Raw genomic sequence first — 27822 nt, forward strand, 5'->3', positions numbered from 1 at the left:
TATAAAACATTCATTCCTGCCAAGCTTCCTGTTAACTTTCAATAAAGTTGATGACAGTACTGGTACTTACTGGTAAAGGTGATGTTAAAGCCTCGATTCGTGTAGGTGTGGTCGGTCAAGAACTCCAGGCGTGCCACATGGGCACTGGTTGTTATCGGAGGAGGGAGAACCTCCCCGGAGAAGGTGCCCAATATGGGAGACTCGGCCTGACAAAGACCAGTTGAGACCGTCAGACTAAGAACATGAGTACCAATTGACCAAGCTGATACAGACCTTGCCCCCGTCCTTAATAGAGAGGAAGTCGAACTGTTTCTCCATGCTCAGGTCGTTGAAGGCCAGGTTTATTCGGCTTTCGGGGTTGGTTATGATCAGCCAGACGCAGTGCATGTTGTTGCCGTACTCTTGCGGGTAGTTTGGGGACAGCAGCACCCCGGAGGGTGTGGTGAAGTTGAAGAAACAGGAAACTAGAGAGTGAAGAGAAATTCTTAGAATCAGACGGGAATACATCAAACTTTAAAAAGCTGAACACATTCTATTCAGTCGGCGACTGCAGTGGAATGAAAGTCTTCATTACGGTGTTGAACGGAAGCTCAGTTTTCAATGAGGTAGTCACAATTGATTCTCAGACAGTGAATGCATTAAAGGTCACCTGTTAAAATAGAAGAGACGAGAGGTGACTCGGGTTTCAATGAATTTAATTCTCACGCAGGACGGAAAATAGAAGCGTATTGTAAAGCTTTGGATGTGATGCCTGAGAAGTGCAAATTGGAAATGAAGCCCAGGTTTTTGAAAGATTATGACCGAAAATTTCGAAGAAAACTTGTAACTTTTCACCATCATCATGCATTGATCTTGTGAGAACTCACCTTGCTGAGCAACTACAGGATTAACTTGCATATCTAGATTTTTGACAGCGATACCTAAAAAAAGATGAGAGTACCGCCCTGCAAATATATCTTCATGCCGCTGCAAGGCATATTTAAAAATGTTAGTTTTATTTTATCTAAGTTTTAACTAAAATATATTTGCACTTAAGTATGTATTTTGTTACTTAAAACCAAGTGTGACCTGATCATATATGAAAAAAAAAAAAAGTCTTGCCATATGCATTTTCTGGGGTTTGGATCAATCACTGCGAGAAACAGCTGCCAATATACAAGATACAAAAACTACATTTTAGGAAGAAAATACTGAAATCTAGTCAAATTATCTAGCCATGCAGCTAGTTAAGGTAACGTGATTAGCAAGACATTCTAAATTAAGATTTGTTTATCTTTAATCTTCAAACATAACACAACCCGCTCACTGAACTTTGTGGATATGATGAAAATAACGTCCTAATACAACAGAATAAACAAATACAAATTACACCAATTTAAATCCATTACAATGCATGATGGGAAAGATGCAAAACACTGTCGACACACGTATCCATGTGTGCCGCATTTTAACTGCTTGATATTTCTGACTGATTACAAAACTTTATGGAGGTCGTCACAGAAGTAAACAATGTAGGAGTCAAGCTTTTACATACTCTTAATATCCAATTATTATAATGATATATCCATTATATTAATATATTATGTACAAATATACAGACATACATATAAACATACAAATACACATATGCATAGACACATGTATTTATATACACATACAGTACATACATACATACACACATATATACACATACTGTATATATAAATACATACATTCATACACACATATATACACACACATACAGATTTATTCATACACATATATACATATACACATACATACATACACATAAACATATGTATACAAACATACACTATGTAAAGCGCTTTGAGTAACTAGAGAAAAGCGCTATTTAAATATAATTCACTCCACTTCTCTTCATATACATATATATATATACATACATATGCTGTATATATACATTCATATATATACATATAGACATACATATATGCATACATACATATACTGTATATATTCACACATATATATATATATATATACATATAGACATGCATATATGCATACATACATACACATATAAACATATGCATACATATATACAAATATATATGTATACATATATACAAATATATATAAATACATACATACAAATATATATGAATACATACATGCATACAGTATATACACTTTCACTATGTAAAGCGCTTTGAGTTACTAGAGAAAGGCGCTATTTAATTATAATTCACTCCACTTCACTTTATTTTTATATATATATATATATATGTATATATATATATATATATACACATGTATGTGTGTATAAAGCACTTTGAGTCACTAGAGAAAAGTGCTATTTAAATATAATTCACTCCACTTCACTCTATATATATATATATATATATATATATATATATATATATATATACACACACATACATATATACTTACATATACATACATTATACCTTACATATACATACATTATACATTACATATATATACACACACAAACACACATACATATATACATATACATACACACACACATACATACGTACATACAGTACAGGCCCAAAGTTTGGACACACCTTCTCATTTAATGGGTTTTCTTTATTTTCATGACTATTTACATTGTAGATTGTCACATCAAAACTATGAATGAACACATGTGGAGTTATGTACTTAAAAAAAAGAGGTGAAATAACTGAAAACCCATTTTATATGCTAGTGTCTTCAAAATAGCCACCTTTTGCTCTGATTACGGCTTTGCACACTCTTGGCATTCTCTCGATGAGCTTCAAGCACACCTGTGAAGTGGAAACCATTTCAGGTGAGTACCTCTTGAAGCTCATAACATACGGACAACAGCTGAGAAGCAGATTTTTTGCCGGCCACCTAAAGTGGTTAAGAAATAAGAAAAAGTTGGTTTTGCACGACAGGGCCCCTTTAAGGGTTTCACGGTGGGCTGAGAACCACTTCCCTGGAGCAGACAATAACTTCATTCACAACACGGGGAACAAAAACCCTCTTTGACTTTGAGTGTATCCCACATTCAAAACTTTGAAGCACGGCTCTCTCGTCGCCTGCAAAAGCCGGTACTTTGTCTCGCCGTCGCGGCGGGGACCGTTCGATTGCCAGGAGACGTTTCCTCAACAACCGAGGTTTGCAAAATTCAACAGCGAAACAGAACGCTCGGCGGCATCCGGGCTGCTTAAAATAGCAGCGGCACCGGCGAAGACGAGCCGGTGTCAGTGTTCATTTGTGTGATTCCCAACAAAAGACGGGAGGTGAACAAGATTAAGTCAAGCTTATTTTACGGACTGTCATAGCCATTGCTTGATTGCTACCTTAAGAAAGTTTTTTTTTACTCTGCCTCTGTTCGTCAGTCTTTGCAATAATCATCAAATAAAACCTGCCTATTGTCTCCAAATCCTCCAAACATATTGCTGGGTATTGTGGCCAAACAGCTCTATTTTTGTTTCATCTCACCACAGAACTTTCCTCCAGAAGGTCTCATCTTTGTCCATGTGATGTCAGATGAAACAAAAATTTTGCTGTTTGGTCACAATACCCAGCAATATGTTTGGAGGAGAAAAGGTGAGGCCTTTAATCCCAGGAACACCACCCTACCGTCAAACATGGTGGTGGTAGTATTATGCTCTGGGCCTGTTTTGTTGCCAATGGAACTGGTGCTTTACAGAGAGTAAATGGGACAATGAAAAAGGAGGATTACCTCCAAATTCTTCAGGACAACCTGAAAAACAACAACATACCTACTCAGTGGCCTAGCGGTTAGAGTGTCCGCCCTGAGATGGGTAGGTTGTGAGTTCAAACCCCGGCCGAGTCATACCAAAGACTATACAAATGGCACCCATTACCTCCCTGTTTGGCACTCAGCATCAAGGGTTGGAATTGGGGGTTAAATCACCAAAAATGATTCCCGGGCGCGGCAACCGCTGCTGCCCACTGCTCCCCTCACCTCCTAGGGGGTGATCAAGGGTGATGGGTCAAATGCAGAGAATAATTTTGCCACACCTAGTGTGTGTGTGTGTGTGTGTGTGTGTGTGTGTGTGTGTGACAATCATTGGTACTTTAACTTTAACTTTTAAATAGAATATACAGTACTTGCAAATGAGACCCAGAAGTGTAGGAAAACATTATATAATAGTAGAGATGTCCGATAATATCGGACTGCCGATAAATGCTTTAAAATGTAATATCGGAAATTATCGGTATCTGTTTCAAAATTTCAGTATCGGTTTCAAAAAGTAAAATGTATGACTTTTTAAAACGCCGCTGTGTACACGGACGTAGGGAGAAGTACAGAGCGCCAATAAACCTTAAAGGCACTGCCTTTGCGTGCCGGCCCAATCACATAATATCTACGGCTTTTCACACACACAAGTGAATGCCACGCATACTTGGTCAACAGCCATACAGGTCACACTGAGGGTGGCTGTATAAACAACTTTAACACTGTTACAAATATGCGCCACACTGTGAAGCCACACCAAACAAGAATGACAAACACATTTCGGGAGAACATCCGCACCGTAACACAACATAAACACAACAGAACAAATACCCAGAAACCCTTGCAGCACTAACTCTTCCGGGACGCTACAATATCAGTGTTTCCCACAGGACAGGCATCTATTTGTGGTGGTGTGGTCGGGGGGCGGGAGGTGGCGGCGGCAGCGGCGATGACCAAGAAGAATGCGGAGTTGGAATATAATTACAACACTTTATGTACATATTTATATACAGATTTGAACAATTCACTGAAATATATTTATTAATTGCGGTTCTTACAAAAAATATATCTTATAAAATATAAAAGCTAAAATGTCTCTTAAAGCTCTGCCCCTTTAATTAGTGCATACTAATTAATTTAACTTTAGCCTACTACTACAACCATATTATTTACCAGCAACATAAAGTGAAACAGAGGCAGAGGTGTATGTTTTGTCGTGGTCCTCTCTATAAGGCACATAAGAATATAAATTAGGACCCTTTTCATGAGAAAAGTGCATTTCTGATCTGACCCTGCTTTATTTTTCAGTGTTTGCTGAGTCTCACCTGTTCCCTCCGCCCTAATTTTTCTACTTGCCCGACTTCTCAAATCTACTTGCCCCAATATTTTTACTTGTCCTGCCTAGGTTTTTTTCTGGCTGTGTAGTGCTCATGGCTTATATCTTAGTAGAATCCTTCCCGTTGACTATTTACAACACTACACAGTATTTATTATTATTATTATCTATAATTACATTTAAATGGCATTGCATACATGTAAAATGAAATGCTATTTCACATTATTTGACCAGTAGCAGTTACACTCATCTGAACAGGTCAGCCACCTGTTTAAAGCCCGATCATAGTTGAAATCTTGAAATGAAGGGCCTTTAATGGCCAAAACATTAACCTGGACAACATTTTAACAGCTGGTTGGCTCAGATTTTATTCTTTTCATTGCATTCACATGCTGCAGTGGACAGTGGACATTTTAGCTTGAGTATTTATGTAGTATCTGAAGCACCGTCTCCACGTGAGTTTATTGACAACAGGGTTATAACCTGGACACGTTAGCTCGTCGGTATGAAAACACGTGATTGTTATTACGTGCGTCTGCCCCTGACCCCGAGTCAAACAGCGGCGGTGTTAATGAAGCAGCGTCAGGCTGCTCACCGTCAGTGAAACGCTCGGTGAAATCGCGGATTAACGTTAAATATATGACGAGCCGCGAGCGATGCAGCTATAACCTATCTACCATAACCTATATTACCCTCGTATTTTGATCCCGTCCGTCCGTCTTCTTCTTCGTCTTCTTCTTCTGGCCCACCAGGTGAATTAAGTGCTATTGGCGGAGTTACAATGCATAGTAGGCTACCGCCACCTACTGCACCGGAGTTGTCACTACAAGGTACCGTATTTTCCGCACTATAAGCCGCACCTAAAAACCACAAATTTTCACAAAAGCTGACAGTGCGGCTTATAACCCGGTGCGCCTTATATATGGATTAATATAAATATTTATTTTCATAAAGTTTCGGTCTCGCAACTACGGTAAACAGCCGCCATCTTTTTTCCCCGTAGAAGAGGAAGCGCTTCTTCTTCTATGGTAAGCAACCGCCAAGGTAAGCACCCGCCCCCATAGAAGAGGAAGCGCTTCTTCTTCTACTGTAAGCAACCACCCGCCCCCATAGAAGAAGAAGCCCCCGGATATTGCGTTTCATTTCATTTGTGTGTTTACATCTGTAAAGACCACAAAATGGCTCCTACTAAGCGACACGCGTATAACGCAGAATTTAAACTTAAGGCAATATTTAACCAAAGAACTCCAACCGCTCGATATTGGTGTCAACAGGGCATTTAAAGCACGACTGCGAACGGCGTGGGAACAATGGATGACCGAAGGCGAACACACCTTCACTAAGACAGGGAGACAGCGCCGGACGACATACGCCAACATCTGCCAGTGGATCGTAAATGCCTGGGCGGATATTTCGGTCACAACTGTGGTCCGAGCTTTCCGGAAGGCAGGATTCACAGAACTGCGACGAGACGGAGCCGGCCATTTTGGATCCCGTATTCGCCCAACTTTTTAATTCGGACACCGAAGGAGAAGAATTCGAGGGATTTATGAATGAAGAATAACTTCAGAAAGTGAGCGTTATGTTTATTTTGTGTGTTGTGACATTAACGTTCGAGCAACATTAAGTTATTGATGCTTATTGATTGCACATTTGCACATTACCGTACATTTTGGGAGTGAACAGAGTTGTTAGAACGCTGGTTTTTAATATATTATTAAAGTTTGACTGACCTATCTGACTGTTTTTTTGACATTCCCTTTAGCGCAGTTAGATGCGGCTTATAACACGGGGCGGCTTATAGGTGGACAAAGTTTTGAAATATGCCGTTCATTGAAGGCGCGGCTTATAACCCAGGGCGGCTTATGGTGCGGAAAATACGGTACATTCACAGACAGAGTCCCATTGCTTTTATGAGCGGTCGAGCGAGTCAAAAGCCGGAAAATCCATTTGTGGCGGACGTAATTCTTTCGTGGCGGGCCGCCACAAATAAATGAATGTGTGGGAAACACTGATACTGAAAAGTCAAGCATATGGGCTCCATTTTGATATTTTTTTAAAGATTAAAAATAAATGCTATAAACAGATGTTACACATATTCAGAGGTGGGTAGTAACGCGCTACATTTACTCCGTTACATCTACTTGAGTAACTTTTGGGATAAATTGTACTTCTAAGAGTAGTTTTAATGCAACTTACTTTTACTTGAGTATATTTATAGAGAAGAAACGCTACTTTTACTCCGCTACTTTTATCTACATTCAGCTCGCTACTCGCTACTAATTTTTATCGATCTGTTCATGCACGCTTTGTTTGTTTTGGTCTGTCAGACAGACCTTCAAAGTGCCTGCGTTACTGGTGACGTTTCATTCCGTTCCACCAATAAAATGCAGTCACTAGTGACGTTTGACTCCGTTCCACCAATCAGATGCAGTCACTGGTGACGTTAGACCAATCAAACAGAGCCAGGCGGTCACATGACCTGACTTAAACAAGTTGAAAAACTTATTGGGGTGTTACCATTTAGTGGTCAATTGTACGGAATATGTACTGTACTGCGCAATCTACTAATACAAGTTTCAATCAATCAATCAAAAGTGTGAAGGAAAAAAGACACTTTTTTATTTCAAACGTACATCCCGTCACAAGCCTAAAGACTGACTGCACAGTTCCTGTCTTCACAATAAAAGTGCCGCTCCATCGCGCCTGCGCTTTCAAAATAAGAGTCTCCGAAAGCCAGCGCAAACAAGCTAGCAAGCTACGGAATTTGCCGCCAATGTATTTCTTGTAAAGTGTGTGAAAACGAATATGGAAGCTGGACAAATAAGATACCAAAAACCAACCACTTTCATGTGGTATTAGACAGAAAGAAGGAACTTTTTTTCTCCTGCATTTGAAAACGTGGACGTTAAGCACTGCTGTCTGATTACAATCAATGCAAGTCATCAGAATCAGGTAATACACCAACTTATATTCTTGTCAACATGAAAGAAAGGAATCTATATGTGTTAAACATGCATGTATATTCATTAAAACACCTTAAACATGTAAACAAAAACGGCAAAATAAATAAATATAAATGATATACTGTATATATCAATGTATGTGTATATATGTATATATATATATATATATATGATATGTGTGTGTATGTTACTCATCAGTTACTCAGTACTTGAGTAGTTTTTTCACAACATACTTTTTACTTTTACTCAAATAAATATTTGGGTGACTACTCATTACTTTTACTTGAGTAATAAATCTCTAAAGTAACAGTACTCTTACTTGAGTACAATTTCTGGCTACTCTACCCACCTCTGCACATATTTAAATACAACACTGTGTGTCATAGATGACTAAGTATCTTGTTATTTATTATTAGTTTAAACATTTCAGCTTCATCTCATTACATTCCAAATTTTTAGCTCTTTTTTCTTAAATTTTTTACAGATATTTTTGTTCTTTTTATGCTAACAGTAGCTCTAAGCAATTTTTTTTTTCTAATGCTGTTATTTTAACTCTCCAACTACCACCATAATGACCAACCGGCTGAAAATCGGGAGATTTTCGGGAGAATATTTGTCCCGGGAGGCTTTCGGGAGAGGCGCTGAATTTCGGGAGTCTCCCGGAAAATTCGGGAGGGTTGGCAAGTATGTTCTCTACAAGTGTATGCAAACTTTTGACCACGACTGTAAGAGATCATGTGAGCACCGCCCCGTCATGCATACTGTATGGACGCTGACGGGTGGAGGAACTTACACACGCAGCTGGGCTTCTTGGCAGACCACTGGTTGTTCTTCTGGCAGGTGATGTTCTTCTTGCCCACCAGCTCGAAGGCAGGCAGGCACTCAAAGTACAGTCTGTCCCCGTGGCGGAAGCCCGTCCCCTCTCGTTTGCCGTAAGCGGGGACGCCGGGGTCGCCGCAGCTGCCTTGCTCGATCTCTGCAAGGCACACAACCTCCATCATCATCACCATCATCATCATCATCATCATCACCCTGGCAGCAGCTGGTGTAAAGTGGTGAGCGGATTGATACTGAAATATCCACACTAGTGTGGTCCCGATACCAATATCAACAATCACAGAGTACTTACAAGCAGACACGGTGTGTGGAAAGAAAAGGGAGAATGGACGCATTTTGGCTGAAAAAGTAAAGATAAAGGTGAAGTTATAACACTGAAACACCCTCAGGAAGAGGTGCTTTAAGACATGGCTAGCTAGCTAGCAGCTAATATCCATCCGCAGTCTGCAGTGTTTTAGCTACTTCTAAATCACTAATCCTCGCCTCCATGGCGACGAATAAAGTAAGTTTCTTACAAGTATCATTATCACTGCAAACATGCTTCACTACACACCGTAGGAGGATAAAATAGCTCACCGGCATCACAATGTAAACAAACATTGGTGGATCTAAACCTGACATCCACTGTAATGATACCAAGTACTCGAGCATATCTAGTCGATACTACTATGATTACATCGACATTTTTTAGCATCACAAAATCTTTTTTTCATTTAAAAAAAAATCATATAGTGATCATAAACTCAGGAAATATATCCCTGGACACATGAGTACTTTGAATATGATTGATTGATTGAAACTTGTATTAGTAGATTGCACAGTACAGTACATATTTCGTACAATTGACCAGTAAATGGTAACACCCCAATAAGTATTTCAACTTGTTTAAGTCGGGGTCCACGTTAATCAATTCATGGTACACCAATGTATGATCCTGTAACTACTTGGTATCGGATCGATACCCAAATGTGTGGTATCATCCAAAACTAATGTAAAGTATCAAAGAAGAGAAGAATAAGTGATTATTACATTTGAACAGAAGTGTTAATAGAACATGTTAAAACAGAAAATAATCAGATATTAACAGTAAATGAATAAGTGGATTAATAACTAATTTTCTACCACTTGTCCTTAATAATGTGTACAAAATAATAGGTGTATAAATGACACAATATGTTACTGCATACATCAGCAGCTAAATTAGGAGTCTTTGTTTGTTTACTTACTACTAAAAGACAAGTTGTCTAGTGTGTTCACTATTTTATTTAGGGACTACATTGCAATAATAACCATATGTTTAATGTACCCTAAGATTTTTTGTTAAAATAAAGCCAATAATGCCATTTTTTGTGGTCCCTTTTTTTTAGAAAAGTATCGAAATACATTTTGATACCGGTACCAAAATATTGGTATCGAGACAACCCTAGTTAACACATTATTTTGCTTTTTTTTTCTAACATTTTTACTATTTATTTGTCTCCCTTTGAGAACAGAATAGAAAATAATAATAATACAATTGTGTAACTGCATAACCTCGGGCGTTGGTTCTCAATTTTTTTTCACCAAGCACCACCTCAGAAAAATACCTGGCTCTCCAAGTACCACCACAACGACCAACCTTAAAATACAGTAGCGTAGTAGGCCTAGGTAATAATTAAAAAAAAAAATAAGGCAGATGTTTTATTTAGCAGGGGTATTAAATATTTTTGGCCACTTTTATTTTATTTTGTAATTTACGAATTAAACTTTGTTTATATTTGTAGGTATAGTTTTATTTTGAGCGCTTCTAATATTTTAGATCAGGGGTGTCCAAACGTTTTGCACCAAGGGCCACATACTGAAAAGTCAAGTACAGGGGCCCCATTTTGATATTTTTTTAAAGTTTTAAAATAAATGCTATAAACAGATATTACACATATTTAAATACAACACTTTGTGTCATAGGTGACTAAGTATATTATTATTTATTATTAGTTTAAACATTTCAGCTTCATCTCATTACATTCCAAATGTTTTGCTCTTTTTTCTTAAATTTTTACAGTTAGTTTTGTTATTTTTAAGCTAATAGTAGCTCTTATCAATTATCTATTTTAATGCTGTTATTTTTACTCTGCAACTACCACCATAATGACCAACATTAAAATACAGTAGCGTAGTCGGCCTAAGTAATAATTAAAAACAAGGCAGATATTTTATTTAGCAGCGGTATTTAATATTTTTGGCCACTGTAACATGACACACAGTTTGAACAGTAACACTGCGTTTGAATATTGAAATGATTCTTTAGCGTACCACAGTTTGAGAATCACTAGCCTCGTGTCAAAAATTATGCATGTTTAGTTACGCATTTGAGTATATTTTCAAATTATTGCTTGAAAAGTTAGTGTTATTTTATTTTGCAAATTACTCATTAAACTTTGTTTATATTTATATTTCTTTTTTGAGAGCTTCTAATATTTTAGATCGGGGTGTCTAAACTTTTTGCACCAAAGGCCGCATACTGAAAAGTCAAGTATAGGGGCCCCATTTTGATATTTTTTTAAAGATTAAAAATAAATGCTATAAACAGATATTACACATATTTAAATACAACACTTTGTGTCATAGGTGACTAAGTATATTATTATTTATTATTAGTTTAAACATTTCAGCTTCATCTCATTACATTCCAATTTTTTAGGAGCCCAGTCTAGATTGTATTTTTTTTACTCATCCTTCCCCAGCATTTACCTTTTCCCATATTTTACGGGGCGCCTTGTGGCGACCCATCAGCGTTCCTGTTCTGTAACCCTGTACACTGTTTGTTTGTCTAATCTTGAACGGGTTTGTGCTGAAAACAAAGTTTTGTTGTACTTGTGCAATGACAATAAAGACCTGCCTACTTTCTTCTTTCCTTCATGGATCTAAACTTTACTGCTGCCGGAATTTTTTTCCTATATTTTTTGGGAATATTTTCAGAATGTGTTTGTTCTATTTTCTGGCCAAAGTAAGACAAAGAAAACAATCTGAAGTTGTCTTTATTTTTTAATTTTAATGCCATGATTTTAATAGTCCGGCCCGCGTGTGCACAGATTTCCCTCCATGCGGCCTCTGAGCTAAAATGAGTTGGACACCCCTGATATATGCTATGAGAGATGTTATCATTCGATATCGGATCGGTATCGCCGATACCAGCCTGGATTTTACTCGGATCGGAAAAAAAGTGGGTGTTCTCGCACATCGCTAATATATCCCAAACAGGAAATGGGCCTTTGTTTGCCCTGGCGGCACACACGAGAAAAAAGGGACCAGCTGCGGCCCCTGAGCGGATCCTGCCAAGACAAGTGGGCCAATAAGAAGTGATATGAAGATGCAGTGTGTCACCTCAAATTGCGACGTGATTCATTTCACTTCCGGCCAGACCCTGTGAGACATTTTCAACGTGCAATAGCACATAACCGTTGGTTTTTCCCCTCGGTTAACCTACAAAAATGATGCTTTGCACTAAAAAAAATAAAGTTAAAGTACCAATGATTGTCAATCAATCAATCAATCAATGTTTATTTATATAGCCCTAAATCACAAGTGTCTCAAAGGGCTGCACAAGCCACATCCTCGGTACAAAGCCCACATAAGGGCAAGGAAAAACTCACCCCAGTGGGACGTCGATGTGAATGACTATGAGAAACCTTGGAGAGGACCGCATATGTGGGTAACCCCCCCCCCCCCCCTCTAGGGGGGGGGGTTACCCACATATGCCACATATACCACATGGGCGAATGCAATGGATGTCGAGTGGGTCTGACATAATATTGTCACACACACACTAGGGGCAGTGAAATTATTCTCTGCATTTGACCCATCACCCTTGATCACCCCCTGGGAGGTGAGGGGAGCATTGAGCAGCAGCGGTGGCTGCGCCCGGGAATCTTTTTTGGTGCTTTAACCCCCAATTCCAACCCAAGCAGCTCCCATTTTTATAGTCTTTGGTATGACTCGGCTGGGGTTTGAACTCACGACATACCCATCTCAGGGCGGACACCCTAACCACTAGGCCAGTGTTTTTCAACCTTTTTTGAGCCAAGGCACATTTTGTTCATAAAAAAGAAATACGGAGGCACACCACCAGCAGAAAAGGTTAAAAAATGAAACTCCACCAGGTTGTCGTGCCTTATTTTGAGTTTGTTGTTGTTTCCTGTGTGTAGTGCTTTAGTTCCTGTCTTGCGCTGTTATTTTGGTGACCCTTCCTGTTTTGTTGGTGTTCTCCTGTAGCAGCTTCACGCCTTCCTTTGAGCGCTATTACCCGAACCTGCTTTGTTTTTTCGCAATCAAGACTATTGAAGTTGTGCGTACGCTATCCTTCTTTGTGGGGACATTGTTGATTGTCATGTCATGTACGGGATGTGCTTTGTGGACGCCGTCTTTGCTCCACACGCTGTAAGTTTTTGCTGTCGTCCAGCATTCTGTTTTTGTTGACTCTGTAGCCAGTTCAGTTTTACTTTTGTTTTACATAGCCATCCCTATGCTTCAGTGCCTTTTCCTAGCGGGACTCGCCTTTTGTTGATATTTGGTTTAAGCGTTACATACCTTTTTACCTGCACGCTAGTGACGGGTCCGGCAACACCGATGCATCGGCGCATGCGTCGAGCTCATAGAGCAAAACCCTGTGTCGGTGCGCGTACCGCTTTTAGAAAGTCACGTGACCGATCATGAGCTCCTCTGTGCCCTGTGAGCGGGTCTTTTCTACAGCCGGAAGAAATAATAACTAAGAAGAGAAATCGTCTAAAATTTAATACGTTGGAAAAACTGTTTTTTTGGAATAAAAATGTGTTAAAAAAACAAAAAAAAAACACATTCTCTTAGATTTCCATGTTATGATACTTGTTCACATTATTTATTGACTGTACCTAAAAAAAATACAAATATATTTTTATTTAAATGAAGATATGAAATAATCCTAAATGGAATACAATAACTTGGTTTATATTATTGTATATTCTAGGTCATAAAATCAGTGTCAGTTGAGTCGGTCCATAGGTTGCCTGTAGGGATTTTTAAAGTCCAGCAGATGTCAGTATTTAGTGACACAGTATCGACACAGTATCAATACAGTTTTGCAATGTGTCAAAACGCTTCATGACGCCTCATCAACCCATCACTACTGCACGCTGTCTCCCGCTGTGCTCTGCATATTGGGATCACGACAAACCATACTCGACGCGTTCCGACTTCTACAAAGCAATGTAGAAGTAGGGATGTCCCGATCCGATATTTGGATCGGATCGGCCGCCGATATTTGCAAAAAAATGCGTATCGGCAAGGCATGGGAAAATGCCAATCCAGATCCAGTTAAAAAAAAACTCCGCTCCGTGTTTTCCAACGCACCTATTTAAATAGTACATTCCACTTTTCTGCTGCTCCCTACTTTCCGTTCCGAATTTTCCAGCACACCTTCAACACATCCACAAATCTGTGGATTCTTACGCAGTTGCTTTTAGCTGCTGTCAGTACACGACAGGCTCTTCTCACTCTTTTCTGTGTCTGTGCTTCTCACAGACAGCAAGCGCACCTTCTTACACACGTCACATACTGTCACGTCATACGTCACATACTGTCACGTCATACGTCACATACTGTCACGTCATACGTCACATACTGTCACGTCATACGTCACATACTGTCACGTCATACGTCACATACTGTCACGTCATACGTCACATACTGTCACGTCATACGTCACATACGTATACGTCCTCCCCGAGCAGAGAGGTAGCAGCATGGCTAACGTTAGCTGTGATGCTAGCGCAGCCGTGTGACCAACGCTCCCTCTAAGGTGCTCGCCTGTGCAATTGCGCACTGTTTAAACGTCCTCTGCGCATAGCAATTATATGCCACGCACAAAATCAAATAAAAAAATAAGCGCATAACAATTTTCGACACACGGACACGACAAAGAAAACAGTTTTCGTCATCATTGTTCAAATATTATAACGTCTGTCGAGACGCTTACCTCCGTTCGGTGCCACACGTCCACACCATCAAAATGCCGAGGCAAAAATTTCCACATCAACACCGTATGAAAAAATTTGTGATTTTTTTAGTTGCGATTTCCTTCTCTGCATGAAAGTTTAAAAGTAGCATATATTAATGCATTATGAAGAAGAATGTTTTAATGTAGACATGCAAGCCTTGAAAGAAAATGTTGAAAATCAAGACTACATTTCCTGCAAATGGGTGCATTTCTACCCTATATTTTAACTTTAGATTTATTCTCATATCAAACTCTTTTGGCTGTCTTTTTGACACTTACCCTCCACACCCTGGATTATAAATAATGTAAATAATTCAATGTGATTATCTTGTGTGATGACTGTATTATGATGATAGTATATATCTGATAGTATATATCTGTATTATGAATCAATTTAAGTGGACCCCGACTTAAACAAGTTGAAAAACTTATTGGGGTGTTACCATTTAGTGGTCAATTGAACGGAATATGTACTTCACTGTGCAACCTACTAATAAAAGTCTCAATCAATCAATCAAAACACATAGAATCATCATACTGCTGTGATTATATGCATCAAGTGTTCATTCAAGACTAAGGCAAAATATCGAGATATATATCGTGTATCGCAATATGGCCTTAAAATATCGCAATATTAAAAAAAGGCCATATCGCCCAGCCCTTGTTTCAATGATGCCATTTCTGTTTGTCATGTATAATTTTGTCTATTTTGTGTTCATCCTTGAATAAACAGGTCAGTTTCTTGTTACCAACCATTGTGTATTATTCAAACTCCCCTAATTCAGCTGGCTAGTTGTTATCAAGAGTACTAAAACCCTTTTCAACATGATTCTGACAACTAAGTAGGCTAAATAACTTTAAACTTTAATACAATACTCGGATAGGCCATTATCGGTCAGTATCGGTATCGGATCGGAAGTGCAAAAACCTGGATCGGGACATCCCTATGTAGAAGTGCTGCCACCTACTGATATGGAGTATTACATGGCTACCCTGCCAAGCTCTACACAGAACAGGCACTAGACAACGGCACATTGTTATGATTATTGATTTGCAAAAAATATTTTTGGGACCAATTAGGTGAAGTTGCATAATATCTCACGGCACACCAGGCAATATCTCACGGGCACACTAGTGTGCCGCGGCACAGTGGTTGAAAATCACTGCACTAGGCCACTGAGCAGGTCTAGAACATAACCACCAGCTCGGTTTCCCTCCACTCCCCTCAGGTGGGAATGAAGTCCTGAATCCGTGGAAACGTGGCGCCGCGTATTGCATACAGAGTAGAAGGTCTTCTCCGTGACCTGCCTGGAAGCACTGAAGGAACGTTGACATTTGGACCACCGCATGTGTTCTGTCAGCCATGTACGTACGACTTGTGAGTAAGATCCGACATTTGTATGAGATGACGGTTTGAAGACTGCTTCGACATCTCCCCTGTCACGACTTTACCCACTAATCATCCAGGCAAGTAGCAGGGCAGTAGAGTCGTACAGGCATATAAGAAGTGATATTTAAAACAATACTGATGTAAGATAAGCACTCATATGTTTTTCTTTTTTGTATGCATTCTAACTCGTAAAAAAAATGCTAGCAAGAGTCACCTAACGATGGACATCATGGATTTGGATCTTTACCGCACTCTACAAAACATCCAAAACCTCCGTCATTGTTTTATACACCGTATTTTCCGGAACATAGGGCGCACCGGATTATAAGGCGCACTGCCGATGGTCTATTTTCATACATAAGGCACACTGGATTATAGGGCGCATTAAAGGAGTCATATTATCCTTATTTTGTTCTAAATGTAAAAGACTTTTCAACCACTGTGCCGCGGCACACTAGCGTGCCGTGAGATATGGTCTGGTGTGCCGTGGGAAATTATGCCACTTCACCTAATTGGTCCAAAAAATATTTTTTGCAAATCAATAATCATAATGTGCCGTTGTCAAGTGTCTGTGCTGTGTAGAGCTTGGCAGGGTAATCTTGTAATACTCCATATCAGTAGGTGGCAGCATTGCTTTGTAGAAGTCGAAACGCGTCGGGGATGGTTTGTCGTGATCCCAATATGCAGAGCACAGCGGGAGGTAAAAAGGTACGTAATGCTTAAACCAAAAATCAACAAAAGGCAAGTCCCGCTAGGAAAAGGCACTGAAGCATAGGGATAGCTATGTAAAACAAAAGTAAAACTGAATTGGCTACAAAGTCAACAAAAACAGAATGCTGGACGACAGCAAAAACTTACAGCGTGTGGAGCAAAGACGGCGTCCACAAAGTACATCCGTACATGACATGACAATCAACAATGTCCCCACAAAGAAGGATAGCGTACGCACAACTTAAATAGTCTTGACTGCGAAAACAAAGCAGGTGTGGGCAATAAACAACACGAACAAAACAGGAAGGGTCACCAAAATAACTGCACAAGATAGTAACTAAAGCACTACACACAGGAAACAACAACAAACTCAAAATAAGGCACGACAATCTGGTGGAGTTTCATTTGTTAACCTTTTCTGCTGGTGGTATGCCTCTGTATTTTTTTTATGAAAAAAATGTGCCTTGGCTCAAAAAAGGTTGAAAAACACTGGTCTACATAACATGTGATGGTGGTTCTTTGGTCAAAATGTTGCATAGATGATGTTTTACACATCATCTTCAAGTCGCTTTCTGACAGTCTCTTCCGGATGCGTCGTTTTGTGGGCGATCTTATTTACGTGGCTCACCTTCCGACAGCGTCTTCTCCTCGTCATCAAGCAATGTTTTTCAATTTCTGAAAGTGAAACCCACATTTTCCCACTGGATTCATATTTTTTTAATTATTAATGAATTCTTTGAAAAAGGTTAGAAATAGAAAAACCCTTAAATTATTGTCTTTATTAGACAAATTTAAGTTGTTTTAGATAAACCCATTTTTTATGTATTTATTTATTGTACTTTTGAAAATCTTTCTGTATTGTTTCTCACTTTTTTTAAATTTAATCTTTCAATAAAAACAAAAAATATTGCAATAGTAAAGAATAATTATGTTTTTGATTTAATAAATGAGTTGAGGTTAATTTAAAATATATTACATTATCACAAAATATTTACAAAATATTAGGGATCAAGAAAATATGTCATAGTTCAGGAGTTATTGTGTAAATTATGGCAAAATGCAATTACAAATAAAGTTGTTTTAGATCAACCACATTTTTATGTATTTATTTATTGTATTTAAAAAAAATATATTTTTGTATTGTTTCTTTATTCTATTTAATCTTTCAATAAAAACAAACATATTGCAAGAGTAAATAATAACTATGTTTTTAATTATATAAATACAATAACTGAGTTGAGATTAATTTAAAATATATTATATTATCACATAATATTTCAAAAATATTAGGGATTAAGAAAATATGTCACAGTTCAGGATTAAATGTGTAAATTATGGCAAAACGCAATTACGAATAAAGTTGTTTTAGATAAACCACATTTTTATGTATTTATTTGTTGTATTTTTTTAAAAATGTTTGTATTGTTTCTCACTTTATTCTATTTAATCTTTCAATAAAAACAAAACATTTTGCAATAAAAAAAAAAAAAAAATTATATTTTTATTTAAATAAATAAATGAGATGGCAACTTGCCCAGGGTGTACACCGCCTTCCGCCCGAATGCAGCTGAGATATGCTCCAGCACCCCCCGCGATCCCAAAAGGGACAAGCAGTAGAAAATGGATGGATGGAAGATAAACCAAATTTTTATGTATTTATTTCTTGTATTTAAAAAAAAAAAGTTTTGTATTGTTTCTTACTTTATTCTATTTAATCTTTCAATAAAAACAAAAATATTGCAAGAGTAAATAATAACTATGATTTCAATTATATAAATACAATAAATGAGTTGAGATTAATTTAAAATATATTATATTGTCACAAAATATTTCAAAAATATTAGGGATTAAGAAAATATGTCATAGTTCAGGAGTTACTGTGTAAATTATGGCAAAACGCAATTCAAAATAAAGTTGTTTTAGATAAACCACATTTTTATGTTTGTTGTAGCGGTGTAGCGTGCAAGGACGGGCGTGGAAGAAGTGTCAAAAGATGGCGCTAACTGTTTTAAATGACATTCAGACTTTACTTCAATCAATAACGGAGCAGCATCTCCTCATCCGGAAACAACAACAAGGAAATGTGTCCCGTGAAAAACTGTCCGACCGGAACTCTCTAATAACTAAAGTTCCTTGGGTGAATAATGTAAACTCACTACACCGGTATGTTTTACTGCTTTCATGGCGAGTTTACTGACAGATATAAGTAAGAACTTTACACTACTTTATATTAGAAATGGAAACAGCAGAGGATGAATGTCACATAACAAGAAGATAGAGAAAAAGATGAAGTTTATCGGACTACAAAGGCGGACGCGCACAATTTTTCAGGACTTATGCAGACCCCAAATACAGATCAGCAGGTACCAGAAGGTAGAAAAAGATGATTTTGCATATTATTGCGAAACAAAACACCAGATAATATGTCTTACCTTATACACACACCATAATAATACTCCTATGTTGAAGCACAGTACAATCCATCAAGCGGTGCGGCTTCATAGCTTACCAAAGTCGTACCAAAATATGTTGATAGATTTTTGAGCGCCATGTGTAATGTTCTATATTTTCAATGGGACATATAAAATGTTGGTGTTGTTCGCTTGAGTCATATTGCAGTCTACACGTATCTCTTATGTTTGACTGCCATCTACTGGTCACACTTATTGGTATAGCTCGGTTGGTAGAGCGGCCGTGCCAGCAACTTGAGGGTTCCAGGTTCGATTCCCGCTTCCGCCATCCTAGTCACTGCCGTTGTGTCCTTGGGCAAGACACTTTACCCACCTGCTCCCAGTGCCACCCACACTGCTTTAAATGTAACTTAGATATTGGGTTTCACTATGTAAAAGCGCGATATAAATATAATTCACTTCACTTCATTACACCATGTACCAAATAAAATAGCTTCGAGGTCGGAAAGCATAACCAGAATTATTCCGTACATTAGGCGCACTGTCGAGTTTTGAGAAAATGACAGGATTTTAAGTGTGCCTTATAGTCCGAAAAACACGGTACATGATGATCATTCCATTAAACAAACAAAATAAACAATATAACCACGGTAACACAGCTCCATACTTTCACATTTAGGCTCTACCAAATAAAAAAAACACCTCTCCTTAGTGGTGACAAATGATCGGCATTGAACGCTGAAGTGGCTACATTTGAGAAATCACACACCCGTGGCCTTTCTTCCTCCCTAAAAACTAAACGTGGCAATCCGGTGCAAGATGCATGCGTCCTGTCCTCCGCCAGCCGAGGCAACCCTAACGAGGCGGAGGAGCGCATTTGTCCAGGAAATCATTTTGAGCCGCAAATGATTGCAAAATGCACCGGGGGTGATGCTGGCTCTTAAACCGCGCTCCTAATAATGACGATAATCAATTACACAGATTTACAGCCCATGTTGTGAGTGTACTGCCGGTGGTGGTGTTGAAATATACGCACCTCTGGAGGCGATACCGGTGTTACATGGAAGAACAGGTGCCAATATTGTCACAAGGTGAGGCAGATGGTTAACAAATAATAGTCTTTAATGTAAACTAAAGAAAACAAGAACAAAGAGGGGGAAAGAACAAAAGAAGGCGAGCGCAAACGTAACTGTGACGCTCGGGTCGCATGACTACGATAATTTGGCGTGTTCCCGTGTGTCGCTCGGAAGGGGAACCAAAGCATAGGAAGGGCCACGCCAGACAAAACTACACTGATCGGGGTGTAAACAAAACGAAATGCTGGAGAACAGCAAAAACTCACGTGCGGCAGGAGAAGCGTCCACAATGAATCAACATACAATCCCCAAAACCAGTAAATGTGTAAATGGTAAATACAAACAGAATACAATGATTTGCAAATCATTTTCAACCTATATTCAATTGAATAGAGACAAATACAAGATACTTAACGTTCGAACTGGAAAACTTTTGTTATTTTTTGCAACTATTAGCCAATTTGGAATTTGATGCCTGCAACATGTTTAAAAAAAACTGGCAGAAGTGGCAAAAAAGACTGAGGAATGCACATCAAACACTTATTTGGAACATCCCACAGGTGAACAGGCTAATTGGGAACAGGTGGGTGCCATGATTGGGTATAAAAGCAGCTTCCATGAAATGCTCAGTCATTCACAAACAAGGATGGGGCGAGGGTCACCACTTTGTCAACAAATGCGTGAGCAAATAGTCCAACAGTTTAAGAACAACATTTCTTAACGAGCTATTGCAAGGAATTTAGGGATTTCACCATCTACGGTCTGTAATATCATCAAAAGGTTCAGAAAATCTGGAGAAATCACTGCACGTAAGCCATGATATTACCGACCTTCGATCCCTCAGGCGGTATTGCATCAAAATACGACATCAGTGTATAAAGGATATCACCACATGGGCTCAGGGACACTCCAGAAAACCACCGTCAGTACTACAGTTGGTCGCTACATCTGTAAGTGCAAGTTAAAACTCTCCTATGTAAAGCGAAAGCCATTTATCAACAACACCCATGGATTGGTCAACGTGTTGCTTTTAGCAAGGATTATGTTGCACAAGTGCAGCGTTAGTGTCGATGTAGAAAGTGTGCTATGATGGTTTTGAATTTATAAATCATGGAACGAATTACAGAAGGATCGGAGGCTACCTGAACTCATCACTTTGGGGGAATTTCAGGCCATTTTTAAAAAATCAAGAAACTGTTTCCATTGACTTGTTTTTTAATTGAATTTTTTTTTTCTTTTACCTATTGCATGTTTTTATGTTTGTGTTGTACATAATTTGGGTTTTTAAATACAGTGTAGTATTGTCCTGATACCATAATATTGGACCGGTACCAAAATGTATTTAGTTACTTTTCTAAATAAAGGGGACCACAAAAAATGGCATCATTGGCTTTATTTTAACAAACAATCTTACTGTACATGAAACATATGTTTATTTTTGCAATTTAGTCCTTAAATAAAATAGTGAACATACTAGACAACTTGTCTTTTAGTAGTAAGTAAACAAACAAAGACTCCTAATTAGTCTGCTGACGTATGCAGTAACATATTGTGTCATTTATACACCTATTATTTTGTCAACATTATTAAGGACAAGCTGTAAAAATTGAGCATTTCTCAACGAGCTATTGCAAGGAATTTAGGGATTTCCCCATCTATGGTCTGTAATATCATCAAAAGATTCAGAAAATCTGGAGAAATCACTGCACGTAAGCCATGATATTACGGACCTTCGATCCCTCAGGCGGTATTGCATCAAAAAACAACATCGGTGTATAAAGGATATCACCACATGAGCTCAGGGACACTTCAGAAAACCACCGTCAGTACTACAGTTGTTCGCTACATCTGTAAGTGCAAGTTAAAACTCTCCTATGTAAAGCGAAAGCCATTTATCAACAACACCCATGGATTGGTCAACTTGTTGCTTTTAGCAAGGATTATGTTGCACAAGTGCAGCGTTAGTGTCGATGTAGAAAGTGTGCTATGATGGTTTTGAATTTATAAATCATGGAACGAATTACAGAAGGATCGGAGGCTACCTGAACTCATCACTTTGGGGGAATTTCAGGCCATTTAAAAAAAATCAAGAAACTGTTTCCATTGACTTGTTTTTTAATTGAATTTTTTTTTTCTTTTACCTATTGCATGTTTTTATGTTTGTGTTGTACATAATTTGGGTTTTTAAATACAGTGTAGTATTGTCCTGATACCATAATATTGGTACCGGTACCAAAATGTATTTAGTTACTTTTCTAAATAAAGGGGACCACAAAAAATGGCATCATTGGCTTTATTTTAACAAACAATCTTACTGTACATGAAACATATGTTTATTTTTGCAATTTAGTCCTTAAATAAAATAGTGAACATACTAGACAACTTGTCTTTTAGTAGTAAGTAAACAAACAAAGACTCCTAATTAGTCTGCTGACGTATGCAGTAACATATTGTGTCATTTATACACCTATTATTTTGTCAACATTATTAAGGACAAGCTGTAAAAATTGAGCATTTCTCAACGAGCTATTGCAAGGAATTTAGGGATTTCCCCATCTATGGTCTGTAATATCATCAAAAGATTCAGAAAATCTGGAGAAATCACTGCACGTAAGCCATGATATTACGGACCTTCGATCCCTCAGGCGGTATTGCATCAAAAAACAACATCGGTGTATAAAGGATATCACCACATGAGCTCAGGGACACTTCAGAAAACCACCGTCAGTACTACAGTTGTTCGCTACATCTGTAAGTGCAAGTTAAAACTCTCCTATGTAAAGCGAAAGCCATTTATCAACAACACCCATGGATTGGTCAACTTGTTGCTTTTAGCAAGGATTATGTTGCACAAGTGCAGCGTTAGTGTCGATGTAGAAAGTGTGCTATGATGGTTTTGAATTTATAAATCATGGAACGAATTACAGAAGGATCGGAGGCTACCTGAACTCATCACTTTGGGGGAATTTCAGGCCATTTAAAAAAAATCAAGAAACTGTTTCCATTGACTTGTTTTTTAATTGAATTTTTTTTTTCTTTTACCTATTGCATGTTTTTATGTTTGTGTTGTACATAATTTGGGTTTTTAAATACAGTGTAGTATTGTCCTGATACCATAATATTGGTACCGGTACCAAAATGTATTTAGTTACTTTTCTAAATAAAGGGGACCACAAAAAATGGCATCATTGGCTTTATTTTAACAAACAATCTTACTGTACATGAAACATATGTTTATTTTTGCAATTTAGTCCTTAAATAAAATAGTGAACATACTAGACAACTTGTCTTTTAGTAGTAAGTAAACAAACAAAGACTCCTAATTAGTCTGCTGACGTATGCAGTAACATATTGTGTCATTTATACACCTATTATTTTGTCAACATTATTAAGGACAAGCTGTAAAAATTGAGCATTTCTCAACGAGCTATTGCAAGGAATTTAGGGATTTCCCCATCTATGGTCTGTAATATCATCAAAAGATTCAGAAAATCTGGAGAAATCACTGCACGTAAGCCATGATATTACGGACCTTCGATCCCTCAGGCGGTATTGCATCAAAAAACAACATCGGTGTATAAAGGATATCACCACATGAGCTCAGGGACACTTCAGAAAACCACCGTCAGTACTACAGTTGTTCGCTACATCTGTAAGTGCAAGTTAAAACTCTCCTATGTAAAGCGAAAGCCATTTATCAACAACACCCATGGATTGGTCAACTTGTTGCTTTTAGCAAGGATTATGTTGCACAAGTGCAGCGTTAGTGTCGATGTAGAAAGTGTGCTATGATGGTTTTGAATTTATAAATCATGGAACGAATTACAGAAGGATCGGAGGCTACCTGAACTCATCACTTTGGGGGAATTTCAGGCCATTTAAAAAAAATCAAGAAACTGTTTCCATTGACTTGTTTTTTAATTGAATTTTTTTTTTCTTTTACCTATTGCATGTTTTTATGTTTGTGTTGTACATAATTTGGGTTTTTAAATACAGTGTAGTATTGTCCTGATACCATAATATTGGTACCGGTACCAAAATGTATTTAGTTACTTTTCTAAATAAAGGGGACCACAAAAAATGGCATCATTGGCTTTATTTTAACAAACAATCTTACTGTACATGAAACATATGTTTATTTTTGCAATTTAGTCCTTAAATAAAATAGTGAACATACTAGACAACTTGTCTTTTAGTAGTAAGTAAACAAACAAAGACTCCTAATTAGTCTGCTGACGTATGCAGTAACATATTGTGTCATTTATACACCTATTATTTTGTCAACATTATTAAGGACAAGCTGTAAAAATTGAGCATTTCTCAACGAGCTATTGCAAGGAATTTAGGGATTTCCCCATCTATGGTCTGTAATATCATCAAAAGATTCAGAAAATCTGGAGAAATCACTGCACGTAAGCCATGATATTACCGACCTTCGATCCCTTAGGCGGTATTGCATCAAAAAACGACATCGGTGTATAAAGGATATCACCACATGGGCTCAGGGACACTTCAGAAAACCACCGTCAGTACTACAGTTGTTCGCTACATCTGTAAGTGCAAGTTAAAACTCTCCTATGTAAAGCGAAAGCCATTTATCAACAACACCCATGGATTGGTCAACTTGTTGCTTTTAGCAAGGATTATGTTGCACAAGTGCAGCGTTAGTGTCGATGTAGAAAGTGTGCTATGATGGTTTTGAATTTATAAATCATGGAACGAATTACAGAAGGATCGGAGGCTACCTGAACTCATCACTTTGGGGGAATTTCAGGCCATTTTTAAAGGACATCACCACATGGGCTCAGGAACACTTCAGAAAACCACTGTCAGTAACTACAGTTGGTCGCTACATCTGTAAGTGCAAGTTAAAACTCTCCTATGCAAAGTGAAAGCCATTTATCAACAACACCCAGAAACGCCGCCGGCTTCGATGGGCCCGAGCTCATCTAAGATGGACTGATGCAAAGTGGAAAAGTGTTCTGTGGTCTGACGAGTCCACATTTCAAATTGTTTTTGGAAACTGTGGACGTCGTTTTAGTTAAGGGATTGACTTATTGACTGATTGGCAACCGGGTACAGGTTTGTCCCGGTTGCCAATCAAGGACAAGTGTGGGAGCGAGCACACGGTGAAATGACAAAATATGTGTACTGGACAGGAACTTAAACACCACACGAACAACACGAGTGTAAAACAGCAGCAAGTGTGCGACAATGACATGATTATCAGTGATGGAGCAGTAAGGGGCTGGGATTAAGTTTGCGGTAAAATGGATTTGATTGGTTGACATTTCACACACAAAATAGGATCGGATCGACCGTCTGCTGGGGCGGGCGGAAGCACGGCAAGGGACAGGAGCAGACCCAACAAAGCAGCCGACAGAGCCGACTCCGTCCTAGGCTGCCCACCAGCTCTAAATCAATGTCCAGTCCGCGCGGATGAAGGATAATCCGTCCAGGGAGACCGAAGAGTCCGATTCATGCTCATTCAACTGCCTCTTCCTCCACATCGCCCCCGGTCTTTCCATGCTGACTCCGGTGTCCGGTGTCCACAAAAAACAGCACAAAAGTCACCAAAGTGCCACCCTTTGTTGGGCTCGGACCAACAGGCAAAAACCTTATGGAAACAAGAAGGAAACACAAAGAAGGACACACAAAGCGGCGCCATCTTGGGGGGAAAACTAAACAAAACTGAGGCCCCAAATGGATGGCGTGCAGGTCTGTGTTTGTTTGTTTGTTTAAACACCACACAAACAGTAAAAAAAAGTGTAAAACAGCAGCAAGAGTGTGACAATGACATGATTATCAGTGACGGAGCAGTAAGGGGCTGGGATTAAGTTTGCGGTAAAATGGATTTGATTGGTTGACATTTCACACACACCTTTTCACACAAAATAGGATCCGCTGGGGAGCACGGCCAGGAACAGGAGCAGACCCAACAAAGCAGCGAACAGAGCCGACTCCGTCCTAGGCTGCCCACTAGCTCTTAACCAATGACCAGTCTGCGTGGATGAGGGATAATCCGACCGAAGAGTCCGATTCATGCTCATTCAACGCTAGCTCTGCCTCTTCCTCCACAGACTCCGGTGTCCGGTGTCCACAAAAAAACAGCACAGAAGTCACCAAAGTGCCACCCCTTGTTGGGCTCGGACCAACAGGCCAAAACCTCAAGGAAACAAGAAGGAAACACAAAGAAGGACACACGGAACTCGTGTAACCAGCAGCCACTACAGCGGCGCCATCTTGGGGGAAAAACCAAACAAAAACTGAGGCCCCAAATGGATGGCGGTGCAGGTCTGTGTTTGTTTGTTTGACAGGAACTTAAACACCACACAAACAGTAAAAAACAACAACACAAGTATAAAACAGCAGCAAGAGTCTGACAATGACATGATTATCAGTGATGGAGCAGTAAGGGGCTGGGATTAAGTTTGCGGTAAAATGGATTTGATTGGTTGACATTACACAAAATAGGATCGGATCGACCATCTGCCGGGGGGCACGGCCAGGAACAGGAGCAGACCCAACAAAGCAGCGGACAGAGCCGACTCCATCCTAGGCTGCCCACTAGCTCTTAACCAATGTCCAGTCCACGTGGATGAGGGATAATCCGACCGAAGAGTCCGATTCATGCTCATTCAACGCTAGCTCTGCCGTCTTTCCACGCGGACTCCGGTGTCTGGTGTCCACAAAAAACAGCACAGGAGTAACCAAAGTGCCACCCCTTGTTGGGCTCGGACCAACAGGCAAAAACCTCAAGGAAACAAGAAGGAAACACAAAGAAGGACACACGGAGCTCGTGTAACCAGCAGCCACTACAGCGGCGCCATCTTGGGGGGAAAAAAAACAAACAAAAACTGAGGCCCCAAATGGATGGCGGTGCCCAAAGTGCAGGTCTGTGTTTTGTTTGTTTGACAGAAACTTAAACACCACACAAACAGTAAAAACAACAACACAAGTATAAAACAGCAGCAAGAGTGTGACAATGACATGATTATCAGTGATGGAGCAGTAAGGGGCTGGGATTAAGTTTGCGGTAAAATGGATTTGATTGGTTGACATTTCACACACAAAATAGGATCGGATCGACCATCTGCCGGGGGGCACGGCCAGGGACAGGAGCAGACCCAACAAAGCATCCTAGGCTGCCCACTAGCTCTTAACCAATGTCCAGTCCACGTGGATGAGGGATAATCCGACCGAAGAGTCCAATTCATGCTCATTCAACGCTAGCTCTGCCGTCTTTCCACGCGGACTCCGGTGTCTGGTGTCCACAAAAAACAGCACAGGAGTCACCAAAGTTCCACCCCTTGTTGGGCTCGGACCAACAGGCCAAAAACCTCATGGAAACAAGAAGGTAACACAAA

At 39.1% G+C, this 27822-nt stretch overlaps 1 protein-coding gene across 1 annotated transcript in view; it reads right to left on the bottom strand.

Moving 5' to 3' along the window:
- csmd2 (CUB and Sushi multiple domains 2) overlaps positions 1 to 27822 on the bottom strand; it is an 828472-nt gene that overhangs the window by 376884 nt on the left and 423766 nt on the right. Inside the window, exons 13-15 of the mRNA XM_061982429.2 lie at positions 8814 to 8996; positions 274 to 464; positions 71 to 206 (exon numbers count right to left, since the gene is read on the bottom strand). Coding sequence (XP_061838413.2) covers positions 71 to 206; positions 274 to 464; positions 8814 to 8996 — 510 coding nt within the window. The remainder of the gene's footprint in view (positions 1 to 70; positions 207 to 273; positions 465 to 8813; positions 8997 to 27822) is intronic.

The sequence above is a fragment of the Nerophis lumbriciformis genome, linkage group LG21 (genome assembly GCF_033978685.3).
Source record: "Nerophis lumbriciformis linkage group LG21, RoL_Nlum_v2.1, whole genome shotgun sequence".
In the NCBI taxonomy this organism is placed as follows: domain Eukaryota; kingdom Metazoa; phylum Chordata; class Actinopteri; order Syngnathiformes; family Syngnathidae; genus Nerophis; species Nerophis lumbriciformis.